Here is an 18,416-nt window from a genome sequence, read left to right as displayed (position 1 = left end):
ATGGGAATATCTAAGTCTGACATGTCATCAGAATTGGAATAAGTTGTACCTTAGGGTATGTGAGTCTGATCCTAAGGTACAATTGTTAGAGCAGGACAGTTTTACTTTTAAATGACAGTCTTCATTGGCTGGCCAGCCAGTTGAAAATGGTTTGGTTTGCAAGCAAAAGATAGCAACTGGAAGTGACCAAAAGATAATTCTTCATGAATGATATTCTTAGGAAATAGGTGAAGAGATATATCTTATTAGAGATGAACTTACAAACTTTAATATTTAGCCTTCTTAAACTTTTTCTCTTACTTTTCCAAGGAATTTAAAAATAAAATTATGTGGAGAAATAGTTTCCCACAGTTAAGGCAGTTTTATAATAGTAACAGTTTTGTGGTTTGAAAACATCATATGAGTATCAGAGTAGCTACTTGGGATTTCTCTGTGTTGCTGTCTGGTAACCAAGCTATGACTGTTTCTCCCCACTCTCTTTCTGCATAAGCTTGCATGGAAGAGTCTCAGGTGTCTGTTCATTTGGCTGGGCCACATTTATTAAGGGACTTAGGCAGGACTGAAGATGTTAGATTATTACATACATTTTTCTAGGAAGTGGCAGTTATATCTGAAGAAGAATGTGCTATATTTTATAAAGTTTTTAAAATTATTTTATTTTTAAGGCTTCAACTCAAACTTGAATGTAAATATGGATATGAACAGTATTAAAGAGCCACAGTCAAGATAAGGAAGTGGACTACAGTGGACAGCATTTCAGTGAACACATCTTTGGATCAAAACTCCAGCAAACATGGTATAAAATACATTCTTTATTTAAAAAAAAACACAAAAAACTGTGGGAATACCCAATTTAGGCTTTTATTTTAAATATATGTTTTAAAAAGCCAAATTCTCTTAGCACCTTTTTCTCATTTTTAAAAATGCTTTATTAGTAAAAGTTAAACCCCCAAAAAGCAAAATTAACCTTTCTTATGTTATTGTACAAAATATATATCAGATTATATATTTAAAAAAAACATTTCCCTTTTGATGGCCTTCCAGGGTTTTGCAATTGATTTATTGTTCTAATGTTTTTACTTGTTAATATTTATGCAATTTAATCTGATGTAGGGTATTCAAAACTTTCACCACAGTTGATTCCTATCAGTTTCTTATATAGCGATACATTTTCTTTATATACTTGGTTGATATATGTAAATCACATAGATTCAATATTTTCATCAGTTACATTTTAAAATGTTTTAATTTTACTTAATATTGTCCATTCATCTAGGCAGTGTTAATGGAGTATCTTCTGCTTTCCCAGGACTGTTCTAAGTACCTGGAATGCATAGGTGTATGTGTATATACACACAATTAAGTGTATGTAAACAAGTAAAAAAGTCAATGCATGTAATAGTATAAATAGTATAATAATGTGAAACCCATTGGAGGATTGAGTTGGGAATAACAACGATGGGTGTGGCAGGTATGCAGAGGCTTTAGAGAGATTCATAATGAGCAATCATGAGTAGAGGCTTCAAGTTTACCAAATGAATGAGGAGAGAGAAGACAATAAAGAAAGTATATCACATGAAAAGGTCAAAGACAGGCAGGGCAGTGTGGTAAGTGTTCTATGTGGGTGCATCTGGAGGTGAAGATCAGTGAGAGAAAGAAGGAAGATAAAGATGGAATTATAGCAGGTATAGAACAAATAATGGGGAACTTTTATGCCACAGATCATTGTAAACATGAAAAGGGTGGCTTGTCTAGAGGCATATATGATTTAATGAAGTCTAAGTGAGAGGAAGGGGGTGATGGGCACAAGGGAGTGCATCAAAGAAAGTGTTAGAATTCAGGACTAACTGAACTCCTTCTGCACACATTAATGTGTCTATAATGTGCCTCTTATGCATCTAGACCCCTTCAGTGTAACCCCTGGATCTTTAAGACGCGGCTCAAAAGTCATTTTCAGGAAGCCTCCTCCAGGCTCTGTGCTCCTTATATGTCTCTATCTTGTATGTGTCCATTTAGGCCTGTCTCCTTCACAGGACATTAATTCCTGGGGGAGAGTGCCTAACTTTGCTTATTCTGTAGCCCCACTGAGCACAGTTCAGCACTCGTGGACATTTGCTGGTGAGAGGGTGAGTGGATGGTAGTGCATTTAATGGCAGAGTAAATGCAGAAAGGAAAGTAGGTCTGGTGTAACAGATAACGAATTGATGTGAGACTTGTTGAGTGTGGTGTTTAGGGGGAGAGCTCAGTATGGAAAAGCCCAGTAAGAGGTTGAAGTAGTGACCTATTACTCAGAAGGGAAATCTGGGCTAAATAAGATTTGGCGTTCATCAGAATATTCAGGTTATGACCATGGATGAGGTTGCCCAGAAGGAGGGAGCATAGGGAGAAAATAACTAGGACAACCTTAGAGGTAACTGAAGAAACCTGAAAGGCAATGTCTAGGAAAATAGGATGTAGAGACCCAGACAATGTTTCTATCATATGGTTTTCTGTCTTCTCAGGTTAAAATAATTTTCCATGCCTATTTTGTATATCTGAACCTTAGCTTCTTTATAAGAAAGAAGTAATTCCTTCCTTTAACTACTGTTGCAGATGTAATGTATATCACCTACTGTTGACCCTTGAACAACATGGGGTTGTTCTCCATGGTTCTCCAACCCCAACCCTGTGCCTCCCTCTGCCAGTGCATTTGAAAATCCACTTATAACTTTTGACTCCTCCAAGATTACTGATAGGCTGCAGTTAACTGGAAGCCTTACCAGTAACAGTTGATTAACACATATTTTGTGTGTTACTGTATTCTTAAAATGAAGTAAGCTAGTGAAAAGAAAACGTTATTAATAAAATCATAAGGAGGGGAAAATACATTTCACATTATTTATTTGAAAAATATCCCCATGTAAGTGGACCCTCACAGTTCAAATTCATGTTCCAGTGTCAGCTATATTCTCAGGTGTTCAGTACACTTACCTGGGACAGTCTCGTTCTTGTTACTGGCTTAATTGCTACCTCAGGAGATGCATGCCTCTAACACAGTGGTATTTTTCCAGGGTAAACCCAGCTCTGTTTGCTTAAGCTAAACCTCATGCATACATTTTACATTTCATTTTTCTGGTGTTCTCTCATTCAGTGAGTAGTAGAATATAATTGGACTGCAGTTGCTTTATTATTAGATTTTTATTTATTGATTTGAGAGATAGGAAGGGAGGATTAGAGAGAGAGAGATACATCAGTTTGTTTGTTCCGCTTATTTATGCATTCACTGGTTGATTCTCATATGTGTGCTGACCAGGAATTGAACCTGCTATCATCTAAGTTCCTGCATATGAATTAATTACTTGAAATTTGGCAGCTATGCTTACTTGCTATGTTACTTGTACCTGCTACTTTATTTATATCCCACTTCACTCCCAAATGGTTTTAATTCTGCTTGCAAAGAAGAAACATGGTTTACTCAGATAAAAGTAGCTAGATGAGGAAGCCAGAGAAGAGAGGGAAAGGATTTGGTGGAATCGCTACATCAGGTCAGGGGTAGGTAAGTGCCCACTGGCAAATAGCATGAGGGTCTGTTGTGATCTTGCTCTGCCATCCCTGAGTGACTGATACAAAAGTTTAGATAATTGTGACCTGTCTGTAGGAGAACCTGTGTTATAGGTTCACAAGACTAAAGGAACATTCATGATTCTGCTGCCTTTTTTTTTTTCTTTCTTTCTTTTTTAAGATTTTATTTATTTATTTTTAGAGAGAGAAAGGGAGAGAAACTTCAATATGTGGTTGCCTCTTGAGCGCCCCCTCTGGGGACCCTTTGGTTTGCAGGCCAGTGCTCAATCCACTGTGTCACACCAGGCCGGGCAGTCCTGCTTTCTTTTACTAGACTCAAGCTAGAGTGGCCTTGAGTCCATGAGCCAAGACTTTTCCCTACCTATTTTAAATTTGATGTGAGTGGACTAAATACTTGGTTCTTCTTTTCATATCCTCCCATTTCAATTAATTGTACTTCCTTCCATTAAGTTATTGAAGCTGGAAACTTAGAGGCATTCTCTGTGTAATAAGATTTTTTGAGATGATTTTTAGATATATAATGTAACTTCTTTTTAAAGTATAATTCAGTGGCTTTTAGTATATTCTCAGAGTTATGTATCTGTCACAACAATCAATTTTTAAACATTTTCTTATTCAAAATGTTGCACAGTCCGCCTGTCTCCACTTTTCCATCTCTCTTGGCCATAAGAGCTCATCTTTCTGTGTTCAGTAGATTCATCTGTACTAGCTGTTCTATATAAATGGCAACAGGTATTATTTGGTCCTTTGTGACTAGCATTTTGGCTTAGCATAGTGTTTCAAGGTTCACCATGTTATAATATTCCTTAGCACTTCATTCCTTTTTACTATTTATTGTTTATCCATTCAGCAGTTGATGGCAGTTCAAGTCTGGAAGATATTCTTGAGTTCTTCCTTTCTCCTACCTCCCATATCCAGTCCCCCCCTGAGATTAGTGCCCCTTCCATTTCCCAATGCATGGTGCATGTATCCATTGTGTTTTATTGCCTGTATAGCCTTCTAGTGTCTCCCCTGCTTCCACACTCACCTTTGTTTCAATTTTACAACACAGCAAAGTGATCTCAAAAAAAATCCAGCAGTATTACTTCTCTTAAAAACCCTTTGATATAAAGTCTTCCTTGCTGTGTCCTACAGAGTCCTGCCTGAGAGTGTTGCCAGATTCTGGTGCTTTCTAGGAATTGGCTGGTCTGCAGCAGCGAGACCTGGGGCAGCTAGAGTATACACACCATACCTTCAGCCTTTGATTCCAAACATTTAAAAGAAAACATACTTGGTTATTCCTCCTTTCAAGATCAGGACGCCATCCTTCATGTTGTTCACAAATGGTGTGTTTCATTTTCTCAGACATGCCAAACTGTTTCTCTCCCTTAGGTCTTTGGAGGCCATGAGCACCACCGAGAATCCTTCCCCAACCCTTTCTTTGTGTGCTAGCTTGGCCCCTCCTTGCCTTACACTCGGTCTGTTCCATCTCTGTCCATCTGTGACCTTTTTGTTAGGATATAATATCATTAAGGGCAAGGACCCCATTCATCTCATTCAGGTTTCTGTGTCCAGCATTTAACACAGTGGCTGGACTGTGCCAATAAGAACATGCTTGTTTTTACCACTTATGTAAAGCGTGCGTTATTCTAAGATGCACTCAGTGATGGGTACAGAGAATAAATCACAACAGATGATCACTTCTAAGTGTAAGTTGCATTTTTTATGGGCTTTCTCATCAATTCTGTTAACAGATATTCTTTATCAATACTGTTGTAGTCCCATAAAGTGAGGTTATAGGAGTAGAAATGTAAATGTTCTGATGGGAAAGATTTTCATTGTCTCATTTCTTGCACATTTATCTTGTGGGCGTAGCAGCATCTTCAGTTTCCAGGCACTTCTCAGGATGTTCTCACTCACAGCTCTTGCTTCCTAAACCCAGTGCTCTTCAGTGAATCTGCCCACCAAAAGGGTGCACACTGTGCTTGTTTTCAATTTAGGCCACAATACAAGTGTCTTCATGATTTGGAAATAATTTGTACTCTTATTCTGGTCACTCTACATCCTTCTGAAGTTAAATGAGCCATGATAATATCAGGTCGCAACATAAGAGAGTCAAGTGGTAGTGAAGGTCTGCAAGAGAAAAGAGGCCTTTCTTCCTCTCTGCATCTTCTCACAACCACCGAGACAGCGGAGTGCACTGATCATATATATTTGCTCCCATCTCATGGTCATTTTTTCCCTTGTAGGTGCTATTTCAAGTGGTTTAGGCTGGAAGAGTCTCCGTTTGTTCCTCTATGACTTCATGAACAGCAGTACTATCACCAGCCAGTCCTCCAGGTTCAGTGGGAGATGGCTGGCCCACGTGCCAAATCGCCCAATGGCTCTAGCAGTGTTAATTGGCCAACAGGGGGTGGTAACATGCACAGCTTTCCCTTCATGACTTAGTAGTGCATTTAACCCAGTCCTATCTGATTGGTCTGACTGCGCTCAGGATACGAAGGATGCAGAGGGGACAATGAAAATTGAGCATCAGTCTGCCCTCTTATTTCTATGCTCCCAGCAGTGAAAGTGGGACTGGCCCCATGGACTGGTGTGAAGGATAATGTGAAACCCTTCATTCATTGTCCCTCTTCAGCTGTGTCAGGGAACCACCTTGAGAGTGTGTCAGTTGTGCTGAGGAATTAGCAGAGATGCTCCCATGTCTGTCTTATTCTACTTAAGTTGCTGTTGTCTTTGTGGACTTGTTAGAAAGTATTTAAGCTGTTATTGTTCAAAATACATAAACTAAAGCATTGATTTCTATTGTAAAAACTTGGGAGTTATTCATAATAAACAGCTTATGTATAGTCATTATGAATCAAAATAGTTGAGAATTACAGACTTTAGTACTGAAATTTTACATGTTTAATACTGAATTTTAAATGTGATTAAGCCTTAACTGATTTTAAATTTCATTTCCAGAATTTCGCCCTGGTGAACCATGGAAAGGTTATCAAACATTGACCCTGAAACTGACCCTTACGTCACTCCTGGCAGTGTCAATAAACAAATCTTTCAATTAATACTGTGCGGGGAAGTTGACCACCTCAGGGACAGGAACAGTGGTATGTAGGCGGGTACACACAATTTCTGGACAACCTGGTTTAAGAGTGGCTCAAAGTAGGTGTGAAACCTTCAGCAGCAAAAGTCATTTCTAGCACCTCATGGCACCTGACATCTAAAACGAGTCATAACAGTGAGAACAGAATTGTTAATTTCCCCCATCGGTGACTTAGCTACCTTTTAAATGATAGAAGATTATTATCACTTGATATGGTAAACATGCATATTAACTTAATAAAGTTAACAGAGGACCAACAAAATTTGCTTTATAGTAATTGTATTAGCAACTGTAGCTTGTTTCCTACTTTATAACAACTTGCAATATTGAGGTTATTAAGACATGGGTGTTTTTTGTAAGAGATGTTTTGTTATTATTTGTTTATACTCTGGAAAATCAATTTGGCTTTCTCTGTCTCTCAGAGAGTGAAAATAATACAAATTTTAAGGGTCCCTGTACTCCAGATGCACTTCTTAATGGATTATCAAATAAAATCATCCTACTATCTACCATGTGGTTATATTTCACTGCAGGCATTTGCAAATATTTCATATGTGCAGTGTAAGAAAGGAGAGTGAGATGAATGAGAATTTTCTGTTTCTGTAACATCTATACTTCCATCTATCCTTTAAAACAAGTTATAATAAAATGTCCACCAGTTAGTGTCTGTCATATCACAGTGGGTATGAAAGAATTGCCATCATTCTAACATGACTGGGTTTAGCAGACAGCTATGTAGAAGTAGGGAAATCCACTACTGTCACAGGAGAAAGGAGTGGGGGACAGAACCCAGCAGACACTCTCACTCACGTCCTGGTAGTTCATGAAAGATTCTAGTGCTCGCAGGATGTGGGTTTCTTGTCAGTAGAAAATTCTCAAAGTCAGGAGAGGAATTCAGTTTTCATATTAAGAGAAACAAACCACCGAAGGTTTTGAGTAGAAGAATTGACATTTAAGGTGGGTAACCTGACAGTGGTGAACAGATGAATTGAAGTGGGAGACCAGTTAGGATCTTTTAGAGTGATCAGATAATGGTCAAGTCTGGAGCTAAACTAGAAAGAACAGGGAAAGAGGCTAGGTTTTAGAGGCTGAATATGGGGCATGGTAGAGGAGGAAAAGGCCTGGTTAACTGGTAGTGCCTCGGAGCCTTGGTGAACTGTCCAGTAAGAAGTCATTGGGGTCTAAAGACAGGAGGTGGGAGCGGTCAGAATGGCCTTCTTTTTGGAGCCCAATTCTGAGGGGGTAAAGCCAGGGGTGTCTCGGGCCATACTCAACTGTTGGAGCACATTCTCACAGACTGTTGTGAGAAAACAGGAGTACAAGAGAAAGCACCTCTCTGAGTCATGGTGAGAACAGTGAGCCAGCTCTTAGCATGCAATTTTGAGGGCAAGAAAGAAGGTATAGTCTTGGACACTGTCTGTGACCCTGAGCTTACCTCTTTCCTTTCTTGTGGCGTGCTGTGAAGTTGCAGTTTTACTGGATGCTTTTGCTTATCCTCAAATGCCATGTCTCTTGTTCTGGGGATGACTAATCGGGCTCTTCCCCCACATAGGGTCATCCTCATCCTTGAACACCACGCTGCCTTCAACTAGTGCCTGGTCATCCATTCGTGCCTCCAACTACAACGTTCCCCTCAGCAGTACAGCACAAAGCACTTCAGGTGGGCTGAGCTGGGCAGTTGCATAATTCATCTTCCTTATCTGCTAAAATAACCAGCTTTTACTGAGAGCTCTCAGCTCCACTGTTAAGTGCTTACTGTGTGCCTGATCACCCCTACCTGTTTCTGTGTGACAGCACACATCAGGAAATGGACTGGCACACTCCCTCTCTCGTGCTTGCTGGCTGTCTGTCTGTTTGTTTGTTTGTTTGTTTAAAGACAGGCCTAGGTTTGAATCCTGGCTCTGAACCCATAAGCAAGTGGGTCCTATTCTGACCCTCAGTATGTGGTTTAACCATTCTACTTGGTAGAGAGTAGATGCCAGGTTCCCTTGGCACAGGGGGCCACCTAATGATACCTGCTGTGATGGCTTCATGAGTAGGGGCTACCTTTGTAGTCCATTTTTCCATGGGTAAACAACAAAGCTCTGAGATCTGTTTAATGGCCTATGTGACAATCTTGAGTAACACCCCAATTGCTATTTTAGAGCAATTCAAAGCAGTGTTTTTTGCTTTGTTTTGATTTCAGTTAAAGTAAGCTTTGTACACTGGGCTAAGAAGAATCTCACAGATCTTAAAACTGCATAATAGACAAGTGGTCTGAGAGTTTTGAGGTGAAAGAGCACTTTCCTTTCAGCTTTTTGCCTTCCTTTGGCACTTTGGTTTGATTTAGGGATTTATAGTAGAGTTTTTTGTTAGTTTGATTTGGTTTCAGTGGGAGAGTAGGTGTTACCATTATTTAAATTTCTGTTTTCTAAAGCACTGTCTCCCCCTCCCACTTTTTTTTCCCCTCCAAGTAGCCAGAAATAGTGATTCCAAATTGACGTGGTCTCCGGGTTCAGTCACAAACACCTCTCTGGCCCATGAGCTGTGGAAGGTCCCTCTGCCACCTAAAAACATCACTGCTCCGTCCCGCCCACCCCCGGGGCTCACTGGTCAGAAGCCACCCTTGTCTACGTGGGATAATTCTCCCCTTCGTGTAGGTGGAGGATGGGGAAATTCTGATGCCAGGTATACCCCAGGTAAGATGAGGGATGTGAGATGGTTTCTTACGGTTTCTTTGTTAACTGCTGACCAGCACCAGCAGTCTGGTGTAACAGAGACTTAAGCAGTACCCACTATAAAGTAGGATTAGAACTTAAATAAACATGCTACTCCTAGTGCATTGCCTTAATGTCTATGACAGTCTTGAGTTTTATTTTACACTTTGCCCAGTTTTTCTAAGAATACTTACCTAAAAGATACTCCGCAGTTGTAAATGAATGGAATAGAATCTCCTTTCTTTCAGAAGTTCCACAACTGCTCATTTTAAAATGTGTAGTCACTTCCTGCTCATGGCAGATTTTCAGAATATACCACATCACACAGAGTGGAAGCTGTTACGTGATGACAGGAAAGGTGTGAATAACTTATCTGGGCCTTGAAGAGCAAGGCCTGTTTGGGTGAACCCTTGGCCTAGACATAGGGCAACATAAAACATTGTTTAAACAGGGATATTTGAGAGTGACAGGTGCTGTTAACCCTGCAGGGCCATCTGGTATATAGTAGACTGTCTCAGGAAACTGGGACAGTTGTTCCCTTACCTCTACTCCTGTAATTATGGCACTGGACTTGCACAGGTATCATGTCCCTGTCTACCTTCCTAACACACAAGGTTTGACTCAGAGCTGTCTGCCAGTTCTTCCAGTAAATACAGTCTTATTTTCATTATGCCCTGCCCCCAAACTGTACCAAACTTGGTTATCTCCAGGTAAACATCTCATTAAACAATTTATGATTTTTAGACAGGTGATTGGCTGAAATAAACTTAAGAGTGTCCTTTAGTGGGGAAGTTTCCAATTCCATGAAAAAAAATGCTTGAGTTGTTTTAGCTACTAATACTAAATGAATGCACAAGTGCTACATATAAATCATTTTATCAAGCCACAGACGGTGGGTGCAGGTGACTTGGTAGTATAGAGTAAGGGGATATAATAAAAATGTCCTGAGAGCCCCCACCATAAGGGAGGGTTGGTGGGGTCGAGTGGTATCTGGAAGCCTGAAAGAGTAGCCAAGCAAAATGAGGAAACTGTACATGCCAAGGCACAGAACCTAGAGAAGCACTAGGGCTCCCTGTTTGACTTAAAAGAGGTTTTGGGGGTGAGGCCAGTGTTCAGGGAGAAATGAATAGGCATGAGCTATGTCATGGAGCTGCCTCCCTAAGCTACACTGAAGTGTATGTGAAGCACCTTTAAATAGTTGTAAACGGGGCTGACTTACCACATTCTCAAGATCTGCTGTGGGGAGAGAAGGCAGGAAGGCCAGGTGGCAAGCTCCTGTGGGTGTCTGCATAATTGCCAGCTCTTAATGTCCCCTCCAAGTCTCACCCCTGTGGGACATGCATGACAATTCATCAAATGACACCTGAGAGAATCACAGCCGAAGCCTTCCCCCAGATGGTACTATTGTGAGATAATTTTAGCTTTATAAATGAAAAGGCTCCAAAGGCTACCTTTCTTTTGTGGATCAGGTCATCAGCCAGGAGCCCCATGACCCTCCCACATACCTGTAATTTGGGATATGTTTGTCCAACACCATCTTTCAGGCCACAGTCTCAGAAAACTGATTTGCCCTTTTTCTTCCTTGTTTAGGGTCCAGCTGGGGTGAGAGCAGCTCAGGGAGAATAACAAATTGGCTTGTTCTAAAAAACCTTACACCTCAGGTAAGAATACCAAGTATCCTGGTTCATACAGATACGCTAGGTGGCATGGGAGCAAAGGTTTCCAGACTTGCTTGAGTTGAAGTGAAGGCTCCTCAGGCCTGCTGACATGCTAAATAGAAGTCAAAGCTGGGCAGAGGAGATGGAAGAAGACGGTCTTCAGATCCTCAGGCAGGCTACAGTCTGGTCCAGCCATTCTTACCTATATAATTTGCGTGGGAGCTGACCAAAAATACAGATTCCCTGATCTAAGACTCTGGTGTAGTGGATGCGGGTAGGCTTGGGGCTCTGCATTTTCACTAGGGGCATTAAGATGAATTTGGTGCAGGCAGCCCTCGTATTGCACTCTGAGAAGCCCTGGGCTGCCCTTTCTAGGTAGAACATTTTCTCAGTCCCTGAACCAAACCCTTTGGAGGCTGGATGTTAAGAGCCCACTCCTCCTCCCCCAGGGAGCAGTGCCTTGATGGATCCTGTCCTCAGGGCAGGGAAGAGAGAAGACTTGAAGCCACAGCAGGGGCAATGGCTAACTAAGGAATTGGGGATCTGGGGAATGTCCAGGAGTCTAGAGGCCACAGAGGTATGGCTCTGGGACCAGTGGAAGTGGGGCGGGGGGCACTGTACCCCATCATAGCAGTGAGTCCCAGTGAAAAGTGGCATCAGGAGTGAAGAACCTTGGACGAGAGAGAGTACGAGAGTCCCACCCTGGGACGACCTCCCTGGGTGGTCCTTGTGACAGCACATCTAACTGACTGTTCCCTCCTCTGTCCTAGATTGATGGCTCAACTCTGCGTACCCTGTGCATGCAGCATGGCCCACTGATAACATTCCACCTGAACCTCCCACATGGAAATGCTTTGGTCCGTTACAGTTCAAAAGAAGAGGTAGTGAAGGCACAGAAGTCTCTGCACATGTAAGTCAAGTTGTTGTGTGTGTGACAAATGGAAGTGCCCTCACAATTGGGAGAACTTATGTGAGAGCATCACCTGCAGGCAGCACGGTCTCCCAGTGAGGGTGTTTCCTCACAGCTGTGGCTTCACTGTACCTTGGATTTTGTTGCTAATACTCATAAGGGAAAGTATCACCCTGATCAGATGGCCCTAGAAAATCCCTTAAGTTGTCCAAAGGGGACAAAGAGACTATGCAAGGCACAGTTGCATGGGGTGGGGAGTGGGACGTTCTATAGGCACGCTCTCACAGAGGAGAGGGTGGGAGGGCATGCCAGGTATCTGGTGTGTCCTGGACAGTCCAGTGTTACCCTCACTTTTGAATCACAACCTCAGGTCACTGAGTCCTCATCATGCCTGCTTCTCTCCCCAGGTGTGTATTGGGGAACACTACTATTCTTGCTGAGTTTGCCAGTGAAGAGGAGATCAGTCGTTTCTTTGCACAAAGTCAGTCTCTGACCCCTTCTCCCGGCTGGCAGTCCCTCGGGTCTGCCCAGAGCCGGCTGGGCTCTCTTGACTGTTCCCACTCGTTCTCCAGCCGGACTGATCTCAATCACTGGAATGGTGCTGGGCTGGCGGGAACTAACTGTGGAGACCTTCATGGCACTTCCCTCTGGGGGACCCCACACTATTCCACAAGCTGTGGGGTCCTCCAAGCAGCAGTGACCCCCGTGGAATGAGCAGCCCATCCCCCATTAATGCTTTTCTTTCTGTTGATCACCTGGGTGGGGCTGGAGAGTCCATGTGACAGGTAGATGTAGACTTGCAACCGTGACCTCAAGATGCGAAGGAAAGGGGCACTAAGTTGAGCTCGCCGCCTGCAGCCGGGGCCACCTGTGGGAACAGCTCTTCTCTGCACATTTTCCACTTTGTTTTCCCCAAAACATATCAGTTTGAATACTTGAATCATGCAGGCCAATTTTATAATGTGAAGGTGTCTCTAGTTACACTCCCACTGGCGCCGTATGTGTTGACCCACATAGTGAGCTCACTTGTACGTATTCATCATGTTTAGCCTTTGGGTGTTTTTTCTTTGTTTGTTTTGGTTTTTTTTTTTTCCTATTCTCACCTTTTTCTCCCCCTAAACCATTGTTTGGGCTGATGATGTATGAGCTTTTTACCTTTGCACTGAATGATGTTCTCTCCGTCTAATCGGCAATATGGGGGGGCAGCTGTTCCGGTGTAATGTTTACTCAAGGATGTTCTTAAGGTGTGCGCTCTCTACTATGCCTTGATGTACGCCTACCTTACTGTGGTGTCATGGAGTTTGAGATCACGTTATGATGCTGACTTAGGACTATAAGTGAAAGTATTGCACCGTTTCTTCATGTTATAAAACTAAAGAATTCACTCTGCAGTTTGAAAAACTGTGGCCACAGCTGTGACTTGCAGCCCACCTGCCACCCAGGACGGGCCCTGCACTTTGAATAGGCTTTCCATTTTGTTTTGAAGGCTCCCACGTTGAACCTTCTTGTTTACAGATTTTTTTTTTTGTTTTTTGAGAAAAAAATGTTTACTCTTCCATCATTTAAAAAAAATTTAAAAGACAAAAAAAATGGAGGATGATTTAAAAGATGCTTTCTATCTCTGGGAAAAAGGAGCAGCATTTGGCCATGTTCTTTCGTTTTCTATTCCTGTCCTAAATCAAAGAGCATGGTTCTCAGGAAAACCAGTTCCCCAGTTTAAAAAAAAAAATTTCCTTGTAGTTTCTTATAGGAAAAAAGAAAACCCCCAACTTTTAGCACTGATACTACTACATATTGCTCTGTTAAAGAAATTTCTCTGCCAAAAAAAAAGAAAAAGAAAAAAACAACAACAAAAAAAAACGCTTCAAGCTGGAGTTTGACATTCTGCTTTCAGATGCTCTTTTTATTAGCGAGTGATGATGGTTTGCTAATGATCAATAGGTAATACTTTTTGTAATTCCATCAAAGTGGCTATGTTTCTGCTCTCGTGAGTGTGTTAATGTTTAACTGTTGTACCTTAAAGCCGAAATCAGTAACTATGCATCCTGTAAGCAAGATATTGGGCTTACAGAATCGTTCATTGTATAGAGAATTTTAAATGTTGTTGCAAACTAACGAGTTACACCGTTTTTACAATTTCTTTCTCTCTCCCCCCTTTTTTTGCCCACAAATGATATTATAAAGCTTGTTTAGTCAAAGAACAGACTAAACAAGGGTAAAAATTTTAACAGTACAGAATTTGCCATCATTTCATTGCCTTGATTTTAACTGTTTGTGTCCTACGATGCAAAAGAAGTCAGTGGCTTTTAACTGTTTACAAATAGAATGTGATTGTAAAATGTACAGTTTCATTGTGTTTAATTATGAAATTTCTTCAAATATAATAAACCATGACTCTTTGGCTGCTCAACATTAATTGTCTCTTTTTTGTGAATTTATTTGTACGCTCTTTTTTATAATGGAAGTTTTCAGGTTGCTTGTTATGAGGGTTCTCATAGAGCAACCGATAAAAAATCTAAGCAAATATTTGAACATTTTATCTGAACTTATTCACAATTTCGCCCTGAAATAATGTGAGAACAATGGGAAACTGTAACTTGCTCCTTCCTGCCCTCTTTGAGCACCTTTGGGATCTTGTTGCTCAAAACTTCTATGACTTCATCTTCCTTACCATTTGTGCCCATCTCAAGCCTCAGCAAGAGACCATTTGGAACATGAAGCTTAATGACTTGACAGTGTTCTAGTGTTAAACTCATACCTCTGTTACAGAACAAGAAATGCCGCCATCTGGACTGGCCGCCTTCTCCCGTCACAGTGCCCCACTTTCTCACTGCAGGAGCTCTGGGGCAAAACCTGTGTGTGTATTTCAGTGTGTGACTTAAATCATGCTCCACCTTGCCAGGTGTAAGCTAATGTTCAGTGCATTTGATGTATATTGACTTCCATACTGGTTTTTCCAAAAACCAAAGGTAGCTTTGAAAAACCACGTTTGGAAATGTTTGGAACGTTAAGCTGATTGACCTTTTGGAGCTTTGAATAGTATATAATTGACTTCATAACTGCGTTAATTGTATTCAAGTGTTTGGGAGTTTTTTGCGCTCGTTATGTGGAAATAAAGTGTTTGATTTTTAAAAATTAACAAGTGGTTTGATTTTTGCCTGGTCCTTCAATAATACAGCTCTATTCCCTAAGCCACTGTTTCACCAAAGTGTACCTTCATTTCTCCCAACTGCCCCTTACTTCAGGCTGTTAGTCTGACTGACATTTCCCTGGCATAATAGCTTCAAGTCACTGAGAGCCTGCAGGAATCAGTCTAACCTAAATGTTTTAACACATCCAGTCATGCATTTCCAAAGAGAGCTCACAGTGGCCATGTGGCTTCTGCTGCCTTGGACATATTCTGGATACCTTGAGTTGCTCTGGCTCTATTCTCTCCGGCAGGCCTGTCCAACACCCCTCACCCACTGAGACACAATCATTGTGTTCTCCCCATTTGCAGGAGGTGTTTCCCCCCATTGCTGCTTACTACAAAAATGTCCTGTCTCATTATCTTGAGGTCCTGTACCAGGTGATAAGTAAGCTTATCCTCATTTGTGTGATCCACGTGGTCAGATGCATGGCAGTTGCTAAATACTAGAAAAAATAAGCTGCCAAAAATTGTGGTAGTGCCACTGTTAAACTGAGGGTGGATGAACAAGGAGAGGTTCAGGTGAAGTTCTTGACAGGTGGAGTCAAATTCAGCCTCAATACTGTGAAGATAGGGTTTGAGATAGCACAGGGAGATGTTTTGATTAAGACAAGAACTACAAATTGGGGTTGCAGAGCAAGTTGGCTTAATATCTGGTTAAAAAATCATTTGTCATTGGGACTTGACTAGTTTACCCTCTTCTCTAAAGTTCAAATCTTTCCCTTGGATCCTTTGTTTTCAGATGTGAGTAGCAGGGTTGCTGAATAAGAAGAGCCAGAACTGCAGCCCAAATGAGTCTTGAGCCCCTTGCAGAGACCAGGCATGTGGCCCTGGTGGAACTTCCTCTGAGGAGGCACTTCCAAAATCATGGGGAAGGAGGAGTGACAGTGATGGCATGTTAAGGGCTTACACACCAAGTGTTTTGTACATGTTTCCTTGCTTAACTTAGCCCCAGGGCAGGAAACTCTCACAGTGCTCTTTCTCACATTGTACAACACACACCCCTAAGTTTAAGGGATAAAGTGTTGTGCCTCCCTTGGGATGTCAGGGCAGAATTTTAAGCTTTGCATTTTAGGTTAAGATGAAGTATGTTGCATTCTGTTCTATCACATCTGTTTTCATCCCGAAATAGTTGAAATAGCCAGTTAAACTGCTCTTCATGAAGTCTGGTGCTCCACGAAAATAAGTTGTGAGAAAGCTTACGTCCCCTTAAGGAGCAGGGCTGTGGAACTTCCCTCTGTTGTGGGGACTGAACTCCAATGAAAAGCCAAATAGGGACCTCAGTTTGCTGACCACCCCCCAAATCAGCAGGCCCTGTCTAGGCTCTTGGGGACCAGGGTGCTCCTCTCCAGTTGGCTGTTGACCCATGAGATAGAGTCACCCAACTTGCTGATAGAGCAGGACCTGGCTTTGGGTGGTTATATCCACAGTCCATGCAACTTCTGGAAGAGGACAGACTCGTAATACCAGGACCTAAACAGTCCACAGGAATCCAATTCACAGGCCCCTGTTACATATAACATCACTAACCATCTAGGTTTTCATTGATTTCATGGTGTTTAAAGTCAATTTAAATCAATTATTGACAAATGAAAGTTGAGGGTATACAGAAAATCAGTCCTGTTTGCCATAAATTAAAGAGCTATAAAACACAAACCAAAATGCAATTCTGGGTGGAGGAGACCTCTGTTGAAATTAAAGAGGGGAGATTAGACACCATTGGAGGGGGTAGGACATCGCACTGCAAGGGAAATGGTCTTCACTTGTGACTCAGTGTCTCATCCTTCAGCTAAACGCCCTGTCAGGCCACCCCACTCCAAGAGGTCCAGGACCCACACTTTAGAAATTGCTCCTGTAGGGGACTCGAGGTGTGTGCAGGGAAATGAGGTCACCCCCCAAATGTGTCCTGCTATGAGGCTTTGGCAGGAAGTACCTCTCTTAACTACGGCTCCCTGTCTCCATAGAGAAGCATCAATGACAAGTGCTAGCCACCCACGATGACCCTGAGCAATGGGATAAAGCCCAGGCACCCTTCCGAGGAGGTGGCATTGAGCAGACCCTCAGTGAAGAGCAACAGCTAGACCTGGAGACAGCAATTCCAAAGGCTGAAGGGGATCAGGGTGTCTGGGATGTGGCGGGCCAGGGCACAATCCAGGGGACCAGCCAGTGAGGGAGGTAGGACAGTGACTACCTGCTGGGATTCCTGGGAGTCCTAAGAAGACCCCACCACAGAGCTGAATTCCACTGGACACCCGCATATTTTAAAACCATTTATTTTTTTATTGTACAAGTTATACGCTAGCGTTCTTTCACCTTCCCACTTTTTGTCTGACCTCCTGCTGTGAGCATATAGCACATGTCCTTCACCCATTGTGCCCCTGAACTCTAATGCACTGCCGTCTTGACCACTGTGCAATGGTTTTCTGTAGCACTTGGGCAAAAACCAAACCCTTCCTAACACTGCCTGCCTTACTGGCATGCCCAAGGCTGTCAAGTCTGGTCTCCCCTGGCCCCTCTGCCATTCTTCCCCAATTGCTCTTTTATCACTCCTCCAGGACAAAGACTCCCAGCCCTCTTTCAAAAGTCTCTTCTCACCTACAGCCACTTTGTTCTGGACAGTGGTTCTCAGCTGGGAGCAATTTTGGTCCCTACCACAGGCAATGTCTGGAGCCGTTTTTGGCTGTTACAGCTGGGAGGATGGCGACTGCCCCTGGCATCTAATGCGTAGAGAAAAGCCAGCTAGTAGACATCCTAGATGCACAGGACAGTTGCAGTAAAGAGTTGTCCAGCTCCAAGTGCCAGCAGTGCCAGGCACAAACCCTGTTCTAGCATCTAGCACATGGTGCACTGTTCACAGCATCCCTCATGCAAACACACCCAAGCACATTCATCTCCTACCAGAGTAAATGGGTTGTTCTCCCACCTTCTGCTGTGAAGTCACATCAGGTCACCTCCAGCTTCCAGGCTTTCAGTGGTTCCAATAGCACTCAGCATAAACCCCATGTTCCTTGTTTCCTGTGGCCTGTGAAACCCTGTATGATTGGACCCATTGATCTCTGGCTTCATCTGAATGAAGGCACAGCTGGGTGGCCTTGAAAGGATATTTATTGGTTCCAAGTCTGCTTCCTCAGCTATGAAACAGAGATACCTCCAGAGTCCACCACTCCTTGTCTACAGTTCTAAAGTCCAAACAGTTCAAAGAACCAAACTGACTTTTTAGTCAGTTTGTGGCAGAGCAGGCTGGTACAAAACTGACTTGAGATTCTTCACAGGTCTTATTCACCATGTGGAAAGTTCCAGGCCTCACTGTGGAAACAGAAAT

The 18,416-nt window shown here is 42.5% G+C and overlaps 1 protein-coding gene across 1 annotated transcript in view; it reads left to right on the top strand.

Annotated features, from left to right (window-relative positions):
- The window catches only part of TNRC6A (trinucleotide repeat containing adaptor 6A), a 99,396-nt gene extending 84,541 nt beyond the window's left edge, over window positions 1-14,855 (top strand). The window contains 13 exon segments of the mRNA XM_036021371.1: window positions 666-725; window positions 728-796; window positions 5,790-5,860; window positions 5,862-5,900; window positions 5,902-5,953; window positions 6,505-6,534; window positions 6,537-6,647; window positions 8,196-8,303; window positions 9,100-9,321; window positions 10,930-11,000; window positions 11,768-11,907; window positions 12,315-12,577; window positions 12,580-14,855. Of these exon segments, the coding sequence (XP_035877264.1) occupies window positions 666-725; window positions 728-796; window positions 5,790-5,860; window positions 5,862-5,900; window positions 5,902-5,953; window positions 6,505-6,534; window positions 6,537-6,647; window positions 8,196-8,303; window positions 9,100-9,321; window positions 10,930-11,000; window positions 11,768-11,907; window positions 12,315-12,577; window positions 12,580-12,689 (1,346 nt within the window). The 3' untranslated portion in view covers window positions 12,690-14,855.
- The last annotated feature ends 3,561 nt before the right edge of the window (window positions 14,856-18,416 follow it).

The sequence above is a fragment of the Phyllostomus discolor genome, chromosome 3 (genome assembly GCF_004126475.2).
Source record: "Phyllostomus discolor isolate MPI-MPIP mPhyDis1 chromosome 3, mPhyDis1.pri.v3, whole genome shotgun sequence".
Taxonomy (NCBI): Eukaryota; Metazoa; Chordata; class Mammalia; order Chiroptera; family Phyllostomidae; genus Phyllostomus; species Phyllostomus discolor.
Note: the sequence above shows the minus strand (reverse complement) of the source record. Positions and strands in the feature narration are given on the sequence as shown.